The sequence below is a fragment of the Etheostoma spectabile genome, chromosome 3 (genome assembly GCF_008692095.1).
Source record: "Etheostoma spectabile isolate EspeVRDwgs_2016 chromosome 3, UIUC_Espe_1.0, whole genome shotgun sequence".
Lineage (NCBI taxonomy): Eukaryota > Metazoa > Chordata > Actinopteri > Perciformes > Percidae > Etheostoma > Etheostoma spectabile.
The window spans coordinates 10838696-10858960 of NC_045735.1; the positions used below are offsets into that span (position 1 = coordinate 10838696).

The 20265-nt window shown below is 37.0% G+C and overlaps 2 protein-coding genes and 1 long non-coding RNA gene across 5 annotated transcripts in view; 2 read left to right on the plus strand and 1 right to left on the minus strand.

Moving 5' to 3' along the window:
- The window catches only part of tnfrsf19 (tumor necrosis factor receptor superfamily, member 19), a 26427-nt gene extending 10984 nt beyond the window's left edge, over positions 1 to 15443 (plus strand). The window contains exons 6-10 of one of the 3 annotated variants that reach the window (XM_032509404.1): positions 4131 to 4292; positions 12134 to 12262; positions 12461 to 12563; positions 13379 to 13674; positions 15167 to 15443. In XM_032509404.1, the coding sequence (XP_032365295.1) occupies positions 4131 to 4292; positions 12134 to 12262; positions 12461 to 12563; positions 13379 to 13670 (686 nt within the window). In that variant the 3' untranslated portion in view covers positions 13671 to 13674; positions 15167 to 15443. Of the gene's footprint in view, positions 1 to 4130; positions 4296 to 12133; positions 12263 to 12460; positions 12564 to 13378; positions 13675 to 15166 lie in introns of all 3 variants that reach the window. The other 2 variants (XM_032509402.1, XM_032509405.1) reach the window with 2 other exon arrangements.
- Positions 15444 to 17144: 1701 nt separating this feature from the next.
- Positions 17145 to 20265, minus strand: part of LOC116679956 (mitochondrial intermediate peptidase) — a 28014-nt gene continuing 24893 nt past the window's right edge. The window contains exon 19 of the mRNA XM_032509387.1: positions 17145 to 17775. Within this exon, the coding sequence (XP_032365278.1) occupies positions 17675 to 17775 (101 nt within the window). The 3' untranslated portion in view covers positions 17145 to 17674. The remainder of the gene's footprint in view (positions 17776 to 20265) is intronic.
- The window catches only part of LOC116680140 (uncharacterized), an 8112-nt gene continuing 7571 nt past the window's right edge, over positions 19725 to 20265 (plus strand). Inside the window, exon 1 of the long non-coding RNA XR_004329649.1 lies at positions 19725 to 19734. This is a non-coding gene — a long non-coding RNA (uncharacterized LOC116680140). The remainder of the gene's footprint in view (positions 19735 to 20265) is intronic.

Genomic DNA, 20265 nt, shown 5'->3' on the forward strand with positions numbered 1-20265 from the left:
TGTACCATGAAGAAAACATAATCTGTATCTGCTCTTGCTACATGCTCTCTGACTTGAAAGGTTCATGCAATCAGTTCTCACCACAGATGGCACAAAGCATATTAGGCTGGCAAAGTACAGGAAACATTCCTAGCTACAATCCCCTGCCAGCAATTCAAACCTGAGCCTTTAAATATTCTCATACTCAGACGTCGGCACCTGGAATGATGATCTCTGCTGATTGCAGATCAGTTTATCCTCACTGGTCTCTTAATCAAGTTACCATGCAATTATCCAACCACAACCTCACAGCAATAATAATGTTAGGTGTGGTCACATTACAAGAAGTGATGACTGTAAAATGTTTTACCACTTTAAAAAAAAATGCAAAATGGAGATTTTATATGTTGTACCTACTTTAATAATATTGCCTGAAATACGCTATGCCATAGGCACTAAAGTTCAAAAGAGCTCCTGTAAAAGTGCAAGTAGTCTTGCGTCTGGAGAAGCTAATCTAAAACAGAGTTCCATGTGAACACTCAATATCCAGTAGAGGAAACTGAATACATGATCAAAGATTTCAGGGAATAACCAATGATAAGATGCACATCTCCTTGAACTAAACTCAGACATTTCATATTCTGTCTGAAATGGCATCAAATCAAACAAAGCTGTTACATTTTCGTAGCTTTGAAAGCCAGAGTGGGCAACAGCTAATTCCCTTGTTAATATACAATTACATTTTTTTTTAAGTTACCGTCAAGGTAACTAGAGACACCAGATCTTAAGAGCTACTTTAAGCTAATCACCAGGGTAATGGTCTAGAATAGCATGGCCTCCAAAAATCAATGTATAATAATCTGATTCAGGTCCAGGACTATTGTTCCTCATTATGGCAATTGAGTCTGAGTGATCAACCCAAAGTTATGGGTATGAATTATGGGTTGTACCATTATGTCTTAACATGAAATAGAAAGCATTGTTTTCACAGTAAAAAATATTTGTCTCTCTTCTGTTATTCAGAGTTCTGTTTAAAGAAACTCTTAAAAGAGTGCAGACATTAAAAGATGTTGTGAGAGGTGTAAAGAAGTGCTCCTTTTTATTGGGAGTATGTGGCATCCCATAAAGTCAACTTACAGGGAGTGTATAAAAGGCTGTGGTTTATTGGTCTGGTTTGTGTGAAGATAATATCAGCAGGTGAGGTCTCTTCAATGGCCCAGTGTTTATCTGTTTGCTGCAGCTGCAGGGCTTCTAGAAACAGGCTGCCTTTGTGTTGTGGGGCAGACGATGCTCACTTTGGATGAGTTGAATATAAACACGATGGTCAGATGTTATGTATCACCAATATAATACAGTGTCTATGTAAATGAAGCTTATAATGGTAATCCCCACTATGACAACTAATTGTGAGTCTCAAACATGAATATACAACATGGTGATATTACTCATTGTAATTATGAAAAAAATACAGAGTTTTGGTAATATATTTTTTACATACTGTATATTGTTTTAATAGTGAGAGATATGCCTCTGTTTCTTTACTGTGATTTATTGTTCACTTGTGTAAAAGGTGAAACTTTGTCATTCAGTGTGATCAATATAATTAACTGCACACAAGAATGTAATTAAAATACAAATACCCTTAAATAAACTTCTAATTATTTATAGCAGTTGCAATGATTTTAGCTTCTGTACCAGTTTTAAAGATCTGGAATGTGGCAGTATTTTTTATTAACAGTAATAGGTAATGTTTTTTACATTATGTATGTCAGTGCTTATATCAAAATGCTTCTTTATGATACCCTCTGGGTCTTATTGGGAACATTTCCAAGCTGCTAAGGGTTATTTATTTTTTCTTTTCTTTAAAAGGAATGTTAAAATACCCTTATCCCCTATCTTGCTGAATAAAAAACTGCCCAAAGCTAAAGTAATGTTTACACTGTATAACAAAGAGCTCTTAGATGTGAAAAGGTTGAAACCAGTTCCCTTTATGAATAATGTACTAAAAAGCAAACAGCAGGGCTTACTGAAAAAAAAGATTTTCTTAAACAAAGTCATATTTGGTATATTAATCAAAAATCTCTCACAATTTAATTTTCCCCTACATGTCAGTCTGTTTTACAGTGTCAAACCAGCATACGTTTAATGTTTGCTCTGCAATAACCAACACCCTCCCAATCATACATACATTGATCAGGAAAATTATATTTGATTACTGATAATGATCAGAAACAATTATGTTAAGCCAAATCTACATGGCCTCAGAGAGAATTGTCACTCAAGCTGAGAATTTAGGCGTGCCACTCCCTCTTAAAGCTTCAAACCAGAGAACCGAGGTTGTTGTGAGGGTTATGCGGCTGTTGTAACACTTGATATTTCAGTTGTAAAACAGGATGTCTGGAAAGTCTCAGACTACTGTTTATTTGTTTTCATGGGTGATTAACAGTAACTTTCAGCCGCAGATACTGTTGTTTTAGTATTTTCATAACCCCGTTCTCCATGTAAATCCAGAACACCAAATTATTTGTTAATGTCATGGTTCAGTTTTAAGCTGCAGTCAGAAATTGCTGCTTATCCCTAAAGCCGCCTACACGTTATAAGAAATTTGCTTTTTACACACTGCTAGCTAGGGTGCAGAAGCAAAGCTTGTATATGTTGTAAAAGATCCCATATTTCCTGGCAACTTCAGAACCGAAAAGTGTAGTTGTTTTCTTTTAAAACAACACGGCACCAATCAGGAATTGTAGTAGACACAACAGTGATTTTTCTGACAGTGAGTGGAATGTGAGGGATTCATTTGTATGAGTATAAATCACCGGTCTATTGTGATCTTATTATCCAATCCATTTTTTTTTTAATACGTAAATTTGAGCTAAATTCACACGTAACTTTTAAGATTAAGCTATGTAATATGAGTAAAAGTATTACGTATTAATTTAAAATCTGAGTTATGTAGCTTTGTGTTTTTGCGGCCCATAGCTGTAATGTTTTGGTTCACTCTCACTGACGCAGCTGTTTTCAAAGAAAGCTCTGATGAACTTGCTTTACGCTTCCTGTCCAGCACCAAACAGCAAACAGACAACATCTACATCTGGTGAACATGGTGGTGCATTCAGCAGCTAAAGAGTCAGCTATTTCCCTCAAGAGTTGGTGGCAACCAAAAAGAGAGCTGAAAGAATGAAAATTGCACTCCCATTTATCAGTTGTCCAGTAACACAACTCTAAATGAATGATAATGTTGCAGGTCATGGTTGTCTTGTGTTCATCCTTTCATCCAAAAAAAGCCATTCAGGTTGAGAATGATTAAAGTTTTAGTTGTTTTTAAATTTTTTCCACCCTTTAGTTTACATTTGTATCACGTATTGTGCCTTTTAGGATAATAACATATAACAGATGCCATTACTTTTTTTCAAACAAGTGCCTGTTCATCTGTCTTACGTGGTTTCAAGCATTAAGAACTGGCGTTCTGTATTTGTGGAAACTTGTATAATGAGGAACATTCTTGAGGCCAAAGTGTTAAAAGACATGAGAGTGTGAAGAGTCCTGAAGCAGTTTAATCATAAAATCAGTGCATGGGCACAACTCACCACCACGCACACAGACAATGACACACAAAAGTGTAAAAAAAACACCTGCAGTCTCATCTGACCTATTTCAAAAGCCTGACCAGCATGTCTGCTTCTTGATTTCAGGGCTGTGTGACTAGCATGTGGAGAGCCTGAGGCAGGGGTGTGTGTGGGGTGTGTGTGTGTGTAAATCATCTTCTGTAGGGAATGAGACAGAGACAGATAAAGAGAGAATCTGCCACAGGCGTTTTTCTTTAAACTCCTCTGCAGTTTTATTACACTTTAGCAAAAAGATGACTGGCTTGAGGCACAAAGGAAAAATTTGTCTCATGTTACCTGTTTCTGATTTGCTGAGGAGTGTCAGATATTATGAAGTAACTGCACCATGTCATGTGTTATACCATACCTGCCATTCATATGAGATAAGTTATTCTGTGTTTCTCTGGTTTAATATTAATGCCACTCATCACCTTCAAAAAAACTTTGTATGTCCACTGTCATGTGGAAAGTCAACAAATCAGTCAACATTTTAAACCCTGCTGTTCAGCTGTCTTTCATTTTCATCTCCATCCGCCTTCTTTGCAGGCAGTGGGCGTGTGAACCTGGTGCCTCTACCCTCGGTGATGACCAGCCCGCGGGACATGGCCCTAGCTGCTGTCATCTGCAGTGCTCTGGCCACTGTGCTTCTGGCCCTGCTGGTCCTTTGTGTCATCTATTGCAAGAGACAGCTGCTGGAGAAGAAGCCCAGCGGTGAGTTACAACATCTGCATGCGCTTGTTCATGTTTTTGTATGTCAAAAAAGTGTATCTTATGTGCTTCTTTAAAACAATTTAATAGAGTGGTGCTTTGAAAAATGTATGCAGGCTTAAGACCACTGCAGAGGCCTAAACCTTTCATGCATTACTGCAACTGCTCACTATGGAGGCAGTGCATTTCTCACAAGTCAGGGTTGCATGTGGTTCCATGCAGCAAGCATTGAACTTTGACCCCCTCCCCTTCTCCCAGGTTCTGTCATTTCAATGCACAGCCAATGAATCTCTAGTACAAATTGTTCTCCACTCAAGATATCCAAAATGGAGGAAAGGCTCATAAGGGATTAATCAATATCAAGGGATAAATATTGTGTAAGAAGAGCTAACTACATGTATATTCAAACATGAGTGGCACTTATAGAGCCCTTAATAACATAAAGATGATAATTTCGTAGCTCTTTTTTTAACCAGCTGGAGTGCCAGCTCATACGTCAGTTGTGATCTTCAGTGTTAAGCCTTATTAAACCCTGATGTTACATATTTGTAGGAACTTGTATAATTAGCAGCATTCTTGTGACCCAAAGTGTTACGTTTGTGAAACGTCCCGGGGCAAAGAAGTAATCACAATATGTTTCCCTGGTAAGCTTGCCTGAAAACAAAGAGTGTGGTAGACGTTACCAAGGCGTTACCAGTTATGTGTTTTTTTTACTGTAATGGTGTGAGGTGAATGCATGAGATACTTTTCACCAAACAAGCAACGCTTCACCCAAGCTGCTGCAAAACACTAACACAGTTGCTTTTTAAAATACACAAATAGTTTTAATCGGCCTTAATTAACCAAGGGTTGTAAGGCATTTCCCAACGCATAAGAGCATGTTAATTTAGTCAGATAAACACCACAACTGGAGCTGTGAGGATTGGCAAACAGAAGTTATTTTAAAGGGCTTGTAACTGATCTGCAAAACATTAATAAACAATTAATTAACATTAATTAAGACAATATATAAAGCCATCCTAAAGGAATTATTATTATTTTTATTATTATTATTAATATTGTTATTATTATTATTATTATTATTATTATTATTATTATTATTGTTATAAAGTGGTACCAGTAAAAAAAATCTCTGCTTTTTTAAGAACAAGGCTTTTTAAATTTCTCATTCTGGGGTGTAATCATAATACACTTTGGTCAAGTACTCAGTATTCAGAGCGTAAATCGTCCCCCCACCCAATAATGTATTGATTTAGAGTATTTTTATGCTCTTATAATGTGCATAAAATTTGGCAAAAATCAACATTAATTACCAGTGCCACGGTGAACCTGCAACACATTTTAACAAGAACGCAGTGACTTTCACACTGTGGACAAATGATAAGATAATATGGATTGACCTACCACTAGCAGTCCATCACATTATTTTCAAAAATTGAAGTGAAAAAAATGTCTAAAATAGCATTTTAGCCCTTTTGGAGCTAGTGTTGGCAACTTTCACTTTAAAAAAAGTTGGCAACACAGTCATTGGAACTTTGAGAAACCCTGGTACACTATGCCTAAACTAAAGATGCCATAAAAATGTCAAATGTAGTATGGCATAAAAATGTCATAGTGTGCCATTAATATTTCAAAAAAATAAGTATATTATGGAATGGAAAGTAATAGTGTAGTATGGCATAAAATGTCATGTGGAAACTGCTCAGTCCAACTCTGCTTTAATCTGCAGGTGTATTTAGATCGTTTTAAGCGGAACACTGCCTGCTCTGCCAATAGTTAAGCTAAGGCTGCTTTCAGACCGGAAAACAACAATCCGGTGATTTTTTGTAGGGTGGTGCGGCAGTGGGAGTGTCACTTAAATTGTGTTGTGTTCTGTAACCCCCCAATATAGCACAAGTAGACTTTATATTTCACAGTTAATGTTTTCCATTAGCTCTAGTGCTTTGTGTAACAGCTGAATGTTTGCCAAACTACAAACTCCTGGGTAGTTCTGTGCTTGTGTTTGGTGTTTTACAACTTTCATGTGGCAGCAATAGAAGCAGTGTTATTTCTTGTTTCCTGTACGGGACTCTTGCACTGCCTTAAAACCGACTCACAAGTCTGATCGCAGGGGTTGCATTTACGAGAAAGTTGACTCAGTCTCAATTACGTGTGTTTTTTCCACCTAAACACACTACCACCAAATTATCCTTTGCGCACTTGGATAATATTGTAAGGCGGGCACCCAAGACGTATTAAGCAGCAGTCTGTGGATATATCTTGACACGTAAATAAGTAGAAAGTGATATCAGAAGAAAAGCAGCCTCAGTAGGAGCAGGGCCTGTTATGGACACGGGACCTGTTTACATTGCAAACTGAAGCAGTAATCCCATGGGTGTGCAGGCCCTCTGTTTTCACCTGATTAACAAGGCCTACAACAACCTGTTTCAAAAGCCAAAAGTCTTGTTCACTATTGTTCTGTGTGATTTGAATAAAAATCTAATATCCAATTTCCATGTTTCTTTTTCTATATATAACTAATTTGTACATTCATGTGACACACTGTAGCAAACATTTTGTGATAGCCCAAATGTCTTGGAAAGATGTTTATACCATTATTGTGCATTACCTTGTTATACATGCAGTATTCAAAAAGAAGACCAGGCAAACCAAAAATGGGAAAAATAGCTTAGGCCTCAGGTGGTTAAAAAAGCCATTATGTAGTATGCCATAACAATGTAATAGTAAAATAGGTCGTAAGAATGTTATAGTGTATCCTAAAAAATCATAGTGTAGTATGTCTTCAAAAAGTCACCAAAAAGTAATACAACGTGTTTAGTATGTCAAAAAAGGTCATGAAGTGTCATAGTATACTCAGTCAAAAAAAGTCATTATTGTATGTTGAAAAAAGTCAAACGCTTAATATGTGAAAAAGAATCCCAAAAAAGTCATAGAATAGAATGTCAAAAAAGTCATAGTATAGTATAAAATCATAAAAAAAATCACAATATAGAAGAAAAAAAGTCACGTCAAAAAAGTTATTAAAACGTCAGTGTAATATGTCAGAAAAGTCATAATATAGACTGTCAAAAAGGTCAAAGCATAGTATGTCAAAGAATCCTGAAAAAGTCGTAGAGTGTGTAAAAGAAAGTTGTAAAACGTCATAGTATAGTATGTTGAAAAAATGTCATAAAAAAGTCATAGTAGAGTATATTGAATAAAAAGTCATAGTATACTATGTCAAAGTGTTGTATGTCGAAAATAATCATAAAAATTCATAGTATAAGTCAGTCGATAAAAAATGTCATAAAAAAGTCATAGTATAGTATGTTGTAAAATTTATAAAAAAGTTTTAATGTAGTATGTCAAAAAACGTCTAAGCGTAGTATGTCGAAAAGAATTATAAGTCAGGGTATATTAAACGAGTTGAACCCTCAACCTCCAAACTTCTCTCACTGATCTTTGTGAAGCTCGCAATGTGTTGGTCTGACATTGTATTTATTGTTCACGTAACTTAAGACTAAAAATACATAGCATAATAAATGTCAAAAAAGTCATAGTATAGTATGTCGAAAAAAGTAATAGTTTATTATGTTGAAAAAGGTCACAAAAAAGTAATAGTATAGCATGTCGAAAAAAAGTCTAAGTGTGGTATGTCGGAAATATTAATAAAAAGTCAAGTTATGCTGAAGAGTTGAACACTCAACCTCCAATCATCATTTATATCTTTAGCAGCTTTGTCAACAAACTAATTAAAAAGTCATACTATAGTATGTTGAATAAAGTCATAAAAAGGTCATAGTATAGTATGTCAAAAAAACTAAAATCGTAATATGTCAAAAACAATCATAAAGAAGAGATAGTATGTTGAACAGTTGAACCCTCAAGCCCAATCTCCATTTAATCAACAGCAGTTCATCTCACTGAGCTATTTGTAGACCTCATGATGCAGGGGTTCGGCATTTTATTTATTGTTCACATTATTGAAAATTTAAAAAAAAGCATTGCTTAATAGGTCGAAAAAAAGTAATTAAAAAAAGTCATAGTAAAGTTTGTCAAAAAAAGTCAAAGCGTAGTATGTTAAAAAGATTAATAAAAGGAAAAGTTATGTTGAAGAGTTGAACACTCAACCTGCAATCATCATTTTACCTGTAGCAGCTTATCTCACTGAGCTTTTTGTGAAACTCATGATGGGTTGTATTTGTTTTTATTTTTCACATTACTGAAGACACAAAATGTCATATGTCGATAAAACTCGTTAAAAAGTCATAGTATAGTATGTTGAAAAAGTCATAGTATAACATGTCGAAAAAAGTCATACTATAGTATGTCGAAAAAGTCTAACTGTATGTCTTTATATTAATGAAAAGTCAATTTACGCTGAAGAGTTGACACTCAACCTCAAATCTCTTTCTTAATTATCTGCAGCAGCATATGTCACTGAGCTATTAGTAAAGATGACAATATATTGGTCAGGCGTTGTATTTATCGTTCACATTACTGAAGACAAAAAAGTCTTAAAAAAGTCATCGGAGAACATGTTGAAAAAAAGTCAAAGTATAGTAAGTCAAAAAGAGTCAAAGCGTAGTATGTCAAAAAGATTAATTAAAGGAAAAGTTGTGGTAAAAGAGTCAAACCCACAACCTCTAATCTTAATTTTATCTCTAATAGCTTATCTCACTGAGCTACTTGTGAAGTCCATGACATCGTGGTCCGGTGTTGTATTTATTGTTCACCTTACTGAAGACAAAAAAGTCATACTATAGTATGTCTAAAAAAAGTCTTTAAAAAGTCATAGTTTAGTATGTCTCCAAAAAGTCGTAAAAAAGTCATGGTATAGAATGTCAAAATAAGCATTAGAAAAAAACACATAAAAAAGTCATGGTATAGTATGTCAAAAAAAGTCGTAGTATAGTAAGTCAAAAAAATCGACGGCAGTTTATCTCACTGAGCTATTTGTAGAGCTCATGATGCAGGGGTTCGGAATTTTATTTATTGTTCACATTACTGAAAATGAAAAAAAAAAAAAAAAGCATAGTTTTGTAGGTAGAAAAAAGTAATTAAAAAAAGCATAGTAAAGTATGTCAAAAAAAGTCAAAGCATAATATGTTGAAAAGATTAGGAAAAGGAAAAGTTGTGGTGAAGAGTCCAACCCTCAACCTCTCGTCTTCATTTTTAATCTCTAGCAACTTATCTCACTGAGCTATTTGTGAAGTTCATGACATTTTGGTCCGGTGTTGTATTTATTGTTCACCTTACTGAAGAAAAAAAAGTCTTGAAAAAAGTCAAAGCATAGTATGTCAAAGAATCATAAAAAAGTCATAGTATAGTGCGTTGAAAAAGTCTTCAAAAGGTCATAGTATAGTATGTTAAAAAAGGGCACAGTATAGTTTGTCAAAAAAAGTCACAAAGAAGTCATAGTATAGAATGTTGAAAAGTCGTGTGTCAAAAAAAAAGAAGTCACAATGTAATGGGCCGGCGTTGTATTTATAGTTCACATTACTGAGGACAAAAAAGCATAGTGTAGTATGTCTAGAAAAATTCATACTATATTAAATCAACAAAACTCAAATTGTTGCATGTCAAAAAGAATCATTCAAAAGTTATAGTATGTTGAAGAGTTGAACCTTCATCCTTAAATCTCCATTTAATATCCTGCAGCTTATTGCACTGAGCTATTTATAGAGCTCATGATACAGTGGTTTGACATTTTATTTATTGTTCATATTACTGAAAACCAAAAAAGCAAAGTTTAGTATGTTGAAAAGAGTGTGTGAAAAGTCACAGTATAGTATGTCAAAAAGCATAAGAAAGTATCTAGAGTATAGTATAGAGTAGTGTGTTGAAAAAAGACTTAAAAAGAAATAGAATAGCATGTCAAAAGAATGCATGACAAAGTCAGTATATTATGTTGAAAAAGTCTTAAAAAGGTCATAGTATAGAATGTTGAAAAATGCATAAGAAAGTCATAGTATAGTATGTCGAAAAAAAGTCACAAAAATGTCATAGTATATTTGAGAAAGTCTATTTAAAAAGGTTTGTTGAAAAAGTAATAAAGTCATAGTATACTGTGTCAAAAAATAGTCATAGTATGTCAAAAAAAGTCAAAGCGTAGTATTTCGAAAAGATTACTAAAAAGGAATAGTATGCTGAAGAGTTGAACCCTCAACCTCAAATCTTCGAATTATCTATAGCAGCTTATCACACTGGGCTATTTGTGAAACTTGTGTTGTATTGGTCCGGCATTGTATTTATTGTTCACATTACTGAAGACAAATAAATCGTAGTGTAGTATGTCTAAAAAAAAGTCATGTACAGTATGTCAAAAAAAGTCAATGATTAGGATTCTTTTCGACATTGCCACGAGTTGAGTTTTTTTTTTTTATGTCAAAAAAACTCAAATCGTGACAACGTCAAAAAGAATCATAAGAAATGATAGAATGTTGAACCCTCAATCTCAATCTCCATTTTATCTCCAGCAGTTTATCTCACTGGGCTTTTTGTAGAGCTCATGATGCAGGGGTTTGGTGTTTTATTTATTGTTTACATTACTGAAAACAAAAAAGTCATAGTATAGTAAGTCACAAAAAGTCATAAAAAAAGTCATAGTATAGTAAGTCATAAAAAGTCATAAAAAAGTCATAGTATAGTAAGTCACAAAAAGTCTTAAAGAAGTCACATTATAGTATGTCAACAATTCATAAAAAAGTCATAGTGTTTTATGATGTGAAAAGAGCGGCCGGGTAGCTCAGTTTATAGAAAGCATTTCTGCATGTTGGGGTTCATTCCTCAAAGCAGAGGCCTGGGGTTTGACTCTGACCTGCTGCAATTTCCTGCACGTCTTCCCCCTCTCTCTCCCCTTTCATGTCTAAGCTGTATTAAAGGTGTAATTGCCCAACAAATAACCCTAAAAAAGTCATAGTATGTCATAAAAAGTCATAGTATAGTAAGTCATAAATACTTTATCACTTTTTTTTCTCGACACACTATACCATGATTTTTTTGACATGCTATACTTTTCCTTTTTAGGACTTTTTTTGTCTTCAGTAATACAATGCCGAACAAATGTATTACGAGCTTCACAAATAGTTCAGTGAGATAAGCTATTAGAGATAAAAGGAAGATTGGAGGTGCAAGGTTCAGTACTTCAATATACGATCACTTTATTGACATACCATGAGTATTTTTGACACACTTTACTACGACTTTTTAATGATGCTTTTTACATTCTACATTATGACCTTTTTCAACATACTATACTATGACTTTTTTGACATACTATACTATGACTTTTTTGACATACTATGCTATGACTTTTTTGTCTTCAGTAATGTGAACAATAAATACAAAGAACAATAAATACAGAAAAACAAATATATACATACAACATAACTGTTGCATTAGAAAGAAAAAAGAGGCAGAAGTCATAAAATAGTATATCATAAAAAGTCATAGTGTAGTATGTAATAAAAATGTAATAGCATAGTATGTTATAAAAGTCATACTATAGTATGACATGAAAAGTCATAGTATAGTATGTCATAAAAAAGTCATAGAATAGTATGTTGTTTAAAGTCATAAAAAAGTCACAGTGTAGCATGCCATAAAAAGTCATAGTTTGTTATGCTATAAAAATGTCATTAAAAAGTAATAGTGTAGTATGGCATAAACATGTCATAAAAGTTGTGTTAAAGTTTCATTTTTTATTTTATACTTTAAGTGTCATAAAGTAATAGTATAGTATGTCATTAAAAAGATCATTTAAAAAGTCATAGTACAAGTCAAGTGCCCCACCCCCAATGTTAAACAGGTGATCACGGCCATTGTTTTAGTTGTTGAATGTCTTCAACATGTTTCCTCAGCGGCCTCTCTGAGGTCCCAGGATTGTCCCTACAGTGGAGCAGAGCTGTCCTGCCTGGACCCACGCTGGCTTCACGACTTTCCCCAAAGACCCTGCTGCCAGTGTCACCTGGTGCATGGACACACCTGTGGTAGGTTGTGAATCAGACTAAAGAGATTTTAACATACAGTTATAACCAATCAAACAACTGATGTCTATAAGGAAAGCATTGTATTCTAACTTCAATGGTATACTGTAGAGTGGCCTGATTGTTTCTTTAGACTAGGAGGAGATGGCGTGTGGGTGAAGTTCCTTTGTGTAAAGTTGTATATGTGTGTACGATGTTCAGGTCCAGTCCACCTGATCCCATCTCTGTACTGTGATGAAAGCTGCAGTCTGGGCCGCAGCTTGAACAACAGTCCTTTCCAGTCCCAGATGAGCCTCAGTGACGGGTGAGGAACTGTATGCTCCTGAAGATGAAACAAAAATGTGACTGAAACGTTAAAGTTGTAATACATTTCTCAACCATTTAAATAATAGTGGGTGGTAGGATAGGGCAAAGATCGTAATCACAAACTCAGACTGAATAGCTGCAGTTGATAAACTCCATACTACATATACTACCTTACTACTGAATATAACACAGTGTTTGGTGAACACCTATCTAAACTGCCTGGTGACACCATGACTGCCAACATTTTTCAGCTTGGAAAGGAAATGACTACAAAACCCTGAAATCACCACACTTCGCTGACTGAGCTGAACCTATAAACTGGCTAATAGCCAAACTCAACATAAACCAACCAACAAATAACAAATCCAATTACCATCATGTGCACAAATGCATGCCTTTGCAAGGTAAATAAGTTACGGCTTACATAGTGTATGGCTCAACATATAGAAGATGATTCCTGTAGCGCAACTGGTCCGAACTGCATTATATATTATACTGTATACAACAAGTACAGTAATGAGTGTGTTCATACACTGAGAATGAAATATAGATAAAATAACTTCACACAATGGTATTACCCATTAGCTAGTCTTTGCTACACTTACAGTAATCATGGTAACTGCAGGCCGGTAAACACTAAACAGCATTCTCATTTCTCTTGCAATTTATAGTTCTATAAACATAATTTAATAGGGTTAATTAGATTCTTTGAAGCGCTGAGAAACAATGGAGATATCTTGCACCATAAGTGTGTGTGTGTGGCTGTGAACAGATTCATCAATAATAACCAGTGTTCTTTGTTACGCTCACCAGAAATGCCCATCAGGATGAGGAGGGCACCCCGATGCAGCTGAGAGGACACCCAGAGTCTGTCTGCACAGAGGCCGGTGGGATGAGAGAGAGTTTAGAGCCTGCAGAGTGTTTTGGGCTGCCTCACTGCAACTCTGAACCTGCAGGGAGAGTGGAGGTGGAAGAAGAAGAAGAAGAAGAGGGGGATGAAGAGGAAGGGTGCAAGTCAAGGCAAAATTTACCTGAGAGGTCCAGACAGAGACACAGTGAAGCTGGGACAGATGCACTTCTTCCCAAACAGCACTCATCAAGTTAGGAAGGTGAGCTGACATATTGCTCTCATACACAAGACCAGAAACCTATGAATATTCTTGATTATTATGCACGATTTCCATTTTCTAGTCACAAAGCTGCACAAATACTTCTACTGAGTCCCCTGCTCATAACTCCCTGGATATGAATCAGTTTACATCATGAGTGTTAGGCTAGGTGTGTTAAGACACTCCCTTGGCCTTTCAAAGGAGTTGCCTCAAAGCAAACTGCTAAATGATCCACGTATACTTTACAGTGTCAAGAGGGAAGTATGTGAGAGAAAACTGCAAAGAAGAAAACATGGCCTCTCCCACTCCAGAAAGCACAGAATGTATAAAATAAATACTGTAGATCCTCTAAGAGTCTGTAGTATTTTACTAGTTCCCACAGACATTAAAGGGTAACTATTTTTTTTTTTTTTCAACGTTGTGGTAAAACTTGTAGTATCTCCACTTCATAGAAACACACACAGCAATGTCTCAGACCCTGAAAAGGCAGCCTAAGAGTTAATTACATGCAGCAGTTTGAAAAAAAAGGAATCTTCTCTCACAGATTTAATCACTTAAAGGGTGACTACTGTTTTTTCAACCTGGACCCTATTTTCCTATGTTTTTGTGTCTAAGTGCCTGATGGAAACAACCTTTGACATTGGTCCGGTATTAAGTAAGATTGCTGCAGTTTGCAGCAGCGAAATAGGCTACAATGTAAGTTAATAGGGCTATTGTGCAGCTTGTATTTACTTTCATAAAAGTGCTCGTTTTGCCACTGACAGGCTCAGATTAATATTCTAAGTGTCTGACAACATTATGGAAAGGATCCCTTCAGAGATAGACCTTTAAAACCTCCTTAACATCTTTTTTGTTTAACCAGAAACAGCTCTGAAGTTGATAGCGTTAAACCCACCAGAGTCCATTTAAAAAAGCTATACTTTTAGCGTGTGTAGAGCCAACATATTTTCATATGTAAGCAAAGTAAAAGTATCTTACTCTTTAACCCTAAGGTCAACCTCCTTAGAAATCCTTTCCATAATGTTATCATTGACTTGGAATAATAATCTGAGCCTGTCAGTTACGAAACAAGCAGTTTTGTGAAGGTAAATACAAGCTTTACAATTGCCCTAATAAATTACATTGTAGCTTGTTGCCGACTGCAGCGATCTTACTTAATACTAGACTAATTTCAAAGATTGTTGTTCCCATCAGGCACTTAGACATGAAAACATAGGAAAATATGGTCCAGGTTGGAAAAAAGCAGAAGTCACACTGTAAGAGATAGATCTGTGAGAGAAGTTTCGAAGATTCTTTTTTTTTTTTCCCAAACTGGTGCATGTAGTTAACTCTTAGGCTCCCTTTTTATGGTCTGAGACATTGCTGTGTGTGTCTATGAAGAGGAGACACCACAAGTTCTTTGATGTGGACAAGACCATCCTGTTTTAAGTCTCTGGGTAAATACGTTACCAATCACTGCGTGTCTCTGTTCATCTTCCTGCTCTCTTTCCAGGATGTCATGGATTTCTTTGGCTTGTGCTCCACCCTTGAACCACCCTGGACCCAACAACAGTCGCGGCCAGATCCCATATCAGATTACACCCCCCCCTTACAGACTAGCAGCAACCACTCTCAAGTGTGGTCGCTCCTCCTCTTCGAAAGGCCTGCCGCTGACCTCAGAGCCCCTCGTCAAAGGCTCAAGACAGAATATGTACATAAATGCAACAAAAGCACTGCTGAGGTAAAGCAAAGCACGAGGGCAAAGTGATATACACACACAAACACACACACACTAACACACAGACACACACACAGAATGTGAACTTGTTGGCCCAAAAGGTCAAAATGAATGAAGTTCAAACGTCGACGAGTATGACTTATTACCGCGGAGCTAAGTGAATCAAAATGAGCCTCTGCCCTGCCTCGAGAATGTCTTGCATCTTCACATGTAGGAGACCACAAACTGTACCACTGATCTAGCAGCTGGTGTTATGAAGCTTTTGTGTGTAAAGGTAACACATTTTAGGTGTGAAGAAATTAAGTGTCATAAGTGATTATGTTGCACATTGAAGACAATCTTGATAATATGGAACAAGTTAAGACAAGGAATGTTTAAAGGCCCTGGACACCCACACAGGTGTTTTAGTTATTCTGGCTGATCTAGACCTCTCCAGGACTGTTTGGGTGTGTGTGTGTTTAGACTGATCGATTGACATCTTCCTGAGCCTCCGTTTAGCTTTGTTGCATCTGTTAGGACAGGACAAATGACATCTTTATTATCCTTATTGGTAGATGAAATTTGTGATGTAATAATGGTGCGTTCCAGGCAACCTGTGACTCTTGTTTTCACAACCTTCTACCCCTGAAAGCGCCCAGGAACGGGAGTCAAACCCGTAACTTACTACCTGTGGACTCGTTCCAGATCGATAGTTTTAGACATCACACACACATAAACAACAAATGCTGTACAGACACCAGTGATTAACGGTGAAAATAGAAAGAAAAAGACATAAATGGGCAACGTAAAGTAATTCCGCACATTGTAATCAAAACAATACACAGACAATTGTGTACGACTACAGGTTGTGTTTATTAAATGAAGCCCAAAATATGTTGGCGACTATAAATCACTAGTATCAGCTAACACTAGCTAGAAGGGTTTGTGGTGACTTTGCCTGGAAGGCTACCAAGTCGTGAGCTGTGACTTGAAGTTGTAACTTACGGGCTAAAAGCTATGTCTGGAACGCAGCGCAAGTTCCCATCAAAGCTCCGGCCCACCTCCACCCTGAGCAGAGTCTAATCAGCCAGAAGAACTGAAAACACCTGCATGGGTTTACAGAGGCTTTAAGTGATAAATGTGTTGTAGATACTGTAAAATATTAAATAGGTCAATATTTTTTTAACATAGACATGACTGACAATATGTTTGCTTTTCTTCCCCCAGTTATAGTGTTGATGGTTGTGATTGGTCACTTCCACATATTATTTTTTGTAAATAAACCACTTGAACAAGTTTACATACCAAAGAATGTCTTTTCTCAATTCTTTATTGACTTAGAACAGTGCTGGTTGAATCTGTTAAAACAGACGCTGCTTTGTCGAAGAGACTGTACTGTTCTGGAGCATCTGTGTGAATGTGGAAAAACTTCTTTATAAACCAAGCTACAAGTGGCTGTGTTTTAAAGTGATGTTTAAGCAGCTTTAACACGGTGCAAAGCTAAAAGTATTTTCTACACCCTGTTGCAACAGCTACGACAATCCAAAAAAGAATTGACTGCAACTTTGCCATTTCTGACTGAAAACTCATAACAAAGTGCTGAATTTCTCACTCTGACCTCCACAGCACCAAACACTCCTCCTCCCACCCCTCACAACTCCTGACAGACAAAACAGATGGAGCGGTATGGATTTAAAGTCTAAACAATGACCATGTGACCGGAAGAGCAGATTCCTCCTCTCGCTGATTTGATTAGGAAAAAACAATGTCCTGCTTGTATGTGAACTGAATATTTAGATTTAATGAGGAGATAATCGTTGGAATAATGAGAAAAAAGGCAATTAAAATGACCAAAATCACAGAAATAGTGATTGTAGTGAAGTGTATGGTGGTATGTTACATTACAGAATACATTTGTCTGTTCATTTTTAACAATCTTCAGTGCTACAAAAAGGTGAAAATACAAACTCAAAAGGGTTTTATGATCTGAACTGGCACAAGCTACAACGGAATCTGTTATAATATCATTATTGGGGACGCAATGGAGTCCAGAGCATTGGGAAAGTGTCTGTGACTGATACACAGTTTACCATAATCTGAACTCATCAACATTCAGAGATGATTGAGAGTTTTCAGGGTTTGTAGCAAGTCTTTAATTCTAACCATATTACTTTATATTGACAGCAGAATTAGCCAGATATATCAAAATAAATCAATGGGACTTTAAGAGGCAGCAGCAATATATAAACTTGTTGCTTTGTAAAAAAAGGGTCAAGTCCGTTTCCATGGCGCCAGAGGCCTCTTTTAGCTTTCAGAGTCCATGATGAAGGTCTCAAAGTTTGGGTTGAGCTCAGACACCAGCGCATCCACAAAGTCCTCCGTCGTGGGCCGTCTCTGCAGCATCCCTGTCACACAAAAACACAGAGCAGGTTTTAGTGTGTGTGTGTGTGTGTGTGTGTGTGCGTGTGTGCGTGTGTGTCCAATGCACATCTGTGTTTGGGAAGAAAACGCTCTGCCTGGACACTGGGATAAACTAGTTCTCTTTTTCATCATCTCACCTCATTCTGACAGGAAAAGTGCAGCATTTAAGCAGAAGTCCCTTTAGTGGTTTTACAAAACAGAGCACTCCAGGGAAAGAAAAAAAAACAATTGGCTAATAGTTTTTTTTTTCTCCTGCAATGTTATCATCACTAGTATAGTACTGTATGTATTCAGCAATGGCTTTATTTTTAACATTGGGATCTTGTGATTTCATCTAGAATCTGCCCTGTTGAATTCTAGTCAGTGGATTTATTTATGACATTATGAGAACATTTTCAAGATTTTAGACAGAAAAACTTAATTTATTATATCCAATCATGAAAGAACAGCACCCTCACACCTTCTCCCTATACTGAAAAGAAGTGTTAACATGGTCAGAGCTTCGTAGAGACCTCTAACAGGCCTCAGATGGTGATATGATCCAATGGACTGCAAGTAATAAAACACAGCTATGACATTCTCAACATCTTCTATTTCTGCATTTAACAAAACCAAAAAAGGTATATAGTGCTTTAAAGGGGTGATTTGATTGCGCTCACACAATCATACACACACACTCTCACTGTGCAGAAAATATGACGGCGAGCGAGCCCTGGGAATGTCTGGCTGTGTTTTGAGAGCCTGTCTGCCAGCTCATGCATGGAGGACTCCCTCGCTTGCTGTACAATTCAGCTGCACGCCCCCTTTGAAGTCAGTTCATTTCCCCTTCTCCCCTTGTGTAGCTGCCAATGTAAATAGGCGCTCTCCCCCCTCCCCCTCTTTCCTGCATGGGTCACCTCCAACGCACACTCAACACAAGCATGTCTGCACAGGCACGCTTGAATGGAGACGCAAAGAGTTTCACACAGCGATCCTGAATGCATGGACACAGAGCAAGATAAGGACAGTCACGTGCACGTGATGTGCATTGGGAGGGAGGGGAGAGAGAGAGAGCGCTTGACACACACACACACACACACACACACACACACACACACACACACACACACACACACACACACACACACACACACACACACACACACACACACACACACACACTCTTTGCTGCCATCCTGAAACTGGCTCAGCAGGTAACTAACTGAGCGCAGGTTTGGCCCGGCCTGCAATGAATCGGCTTGCATGAGAGCACCAGAGGTGGGATTATCATCTCCTCTTACCCACCGGTCGCTCCCTGCCCCTTGGCTACGAGATGATACCAGCATACAGGGGTCCCTAACACACCACAACCGCAAGGCCCCTGGATCCCTGGGAACAAGGCAGCCACATGAAAGTGATGACTTCCAACCATAAATGATAGTCCTAATTAAAGGGCTGCAAGACGTTTTTGTGACTTCTGTTGACGTCTATGGGATTTGATGGCTCCTTTAAAGTGGAGACCAAAATGTTATGAACAGCTCAGGCTGCATTAATAGGCGTTAATACAGAGGCTGTTGAGGCTGTTGAGGCCAGCTTATCAAATTTCACTTAAATCCATCTTCAGAGAGCTGGCATTGTGAGGAAATGTATTCATTCATATCCATGTAATGATGAAAAACAAGACTCCACAGCCATGCTAGCATTTAGACAGCTTGTTGTCATGTGCAGTAATAATGGCTGACATCCGGGGCAAATGCTGGAATTGCAATTGAAAAGTATTATTAGCAATTTGTGTTGCAGCTTCAAACCGCAGCAGTCTCAACTAATTAACAAGTACATAACATGAGTAGCAAAAACCACTTATATTTGTATTAGAAGCATTTCAAGGCATTGTTAACCAACTCACAACCATACTCATTTTCAAATGAAATGCTCCATTAGGTAGTTGCTAACAATAAAGTTGTGTGCATTAAAACCAAAATGTTGAGATAGAAGATGCTTAAACACTTCATAGAGCGGTGGGTCAGAGGATATTTCTCTGTGGGTCTGTTACCATTGACCCCTGAACATTTCATATAGTTAGGGCTGGGTACTAGGGGTGTGCAAAGCAACAAAAAATAAATAAATCGTTTCAAGCTCTACAGATTCAAAATAGATTCATAGAATTCCAAAAATCTATTCTTTTTTTTTCTTTTTGTAACGGCGTGTATACTTTCATATGGGAAAGTAACTACATTTACATACATTGAATCATTTAAAAAAAAATGGAGAATCGTTTTTGAATCAAAAATGAATCATGGCATTTTCTGAATCGTGCACCCCTACTAGGTACCAAATTCAACACTTTTTAGGCACCCACCAAAATGCCTCTATAGTTTTTAGTTTAAAAAAATGCCTCGTCATTCAATACTAAATTCCAATACCTACGGAGTAGTGTCAGTGAGCCAATAAGCAGGCAGCATGCTTCTACCAAGATCTAATAATAATAATAATAA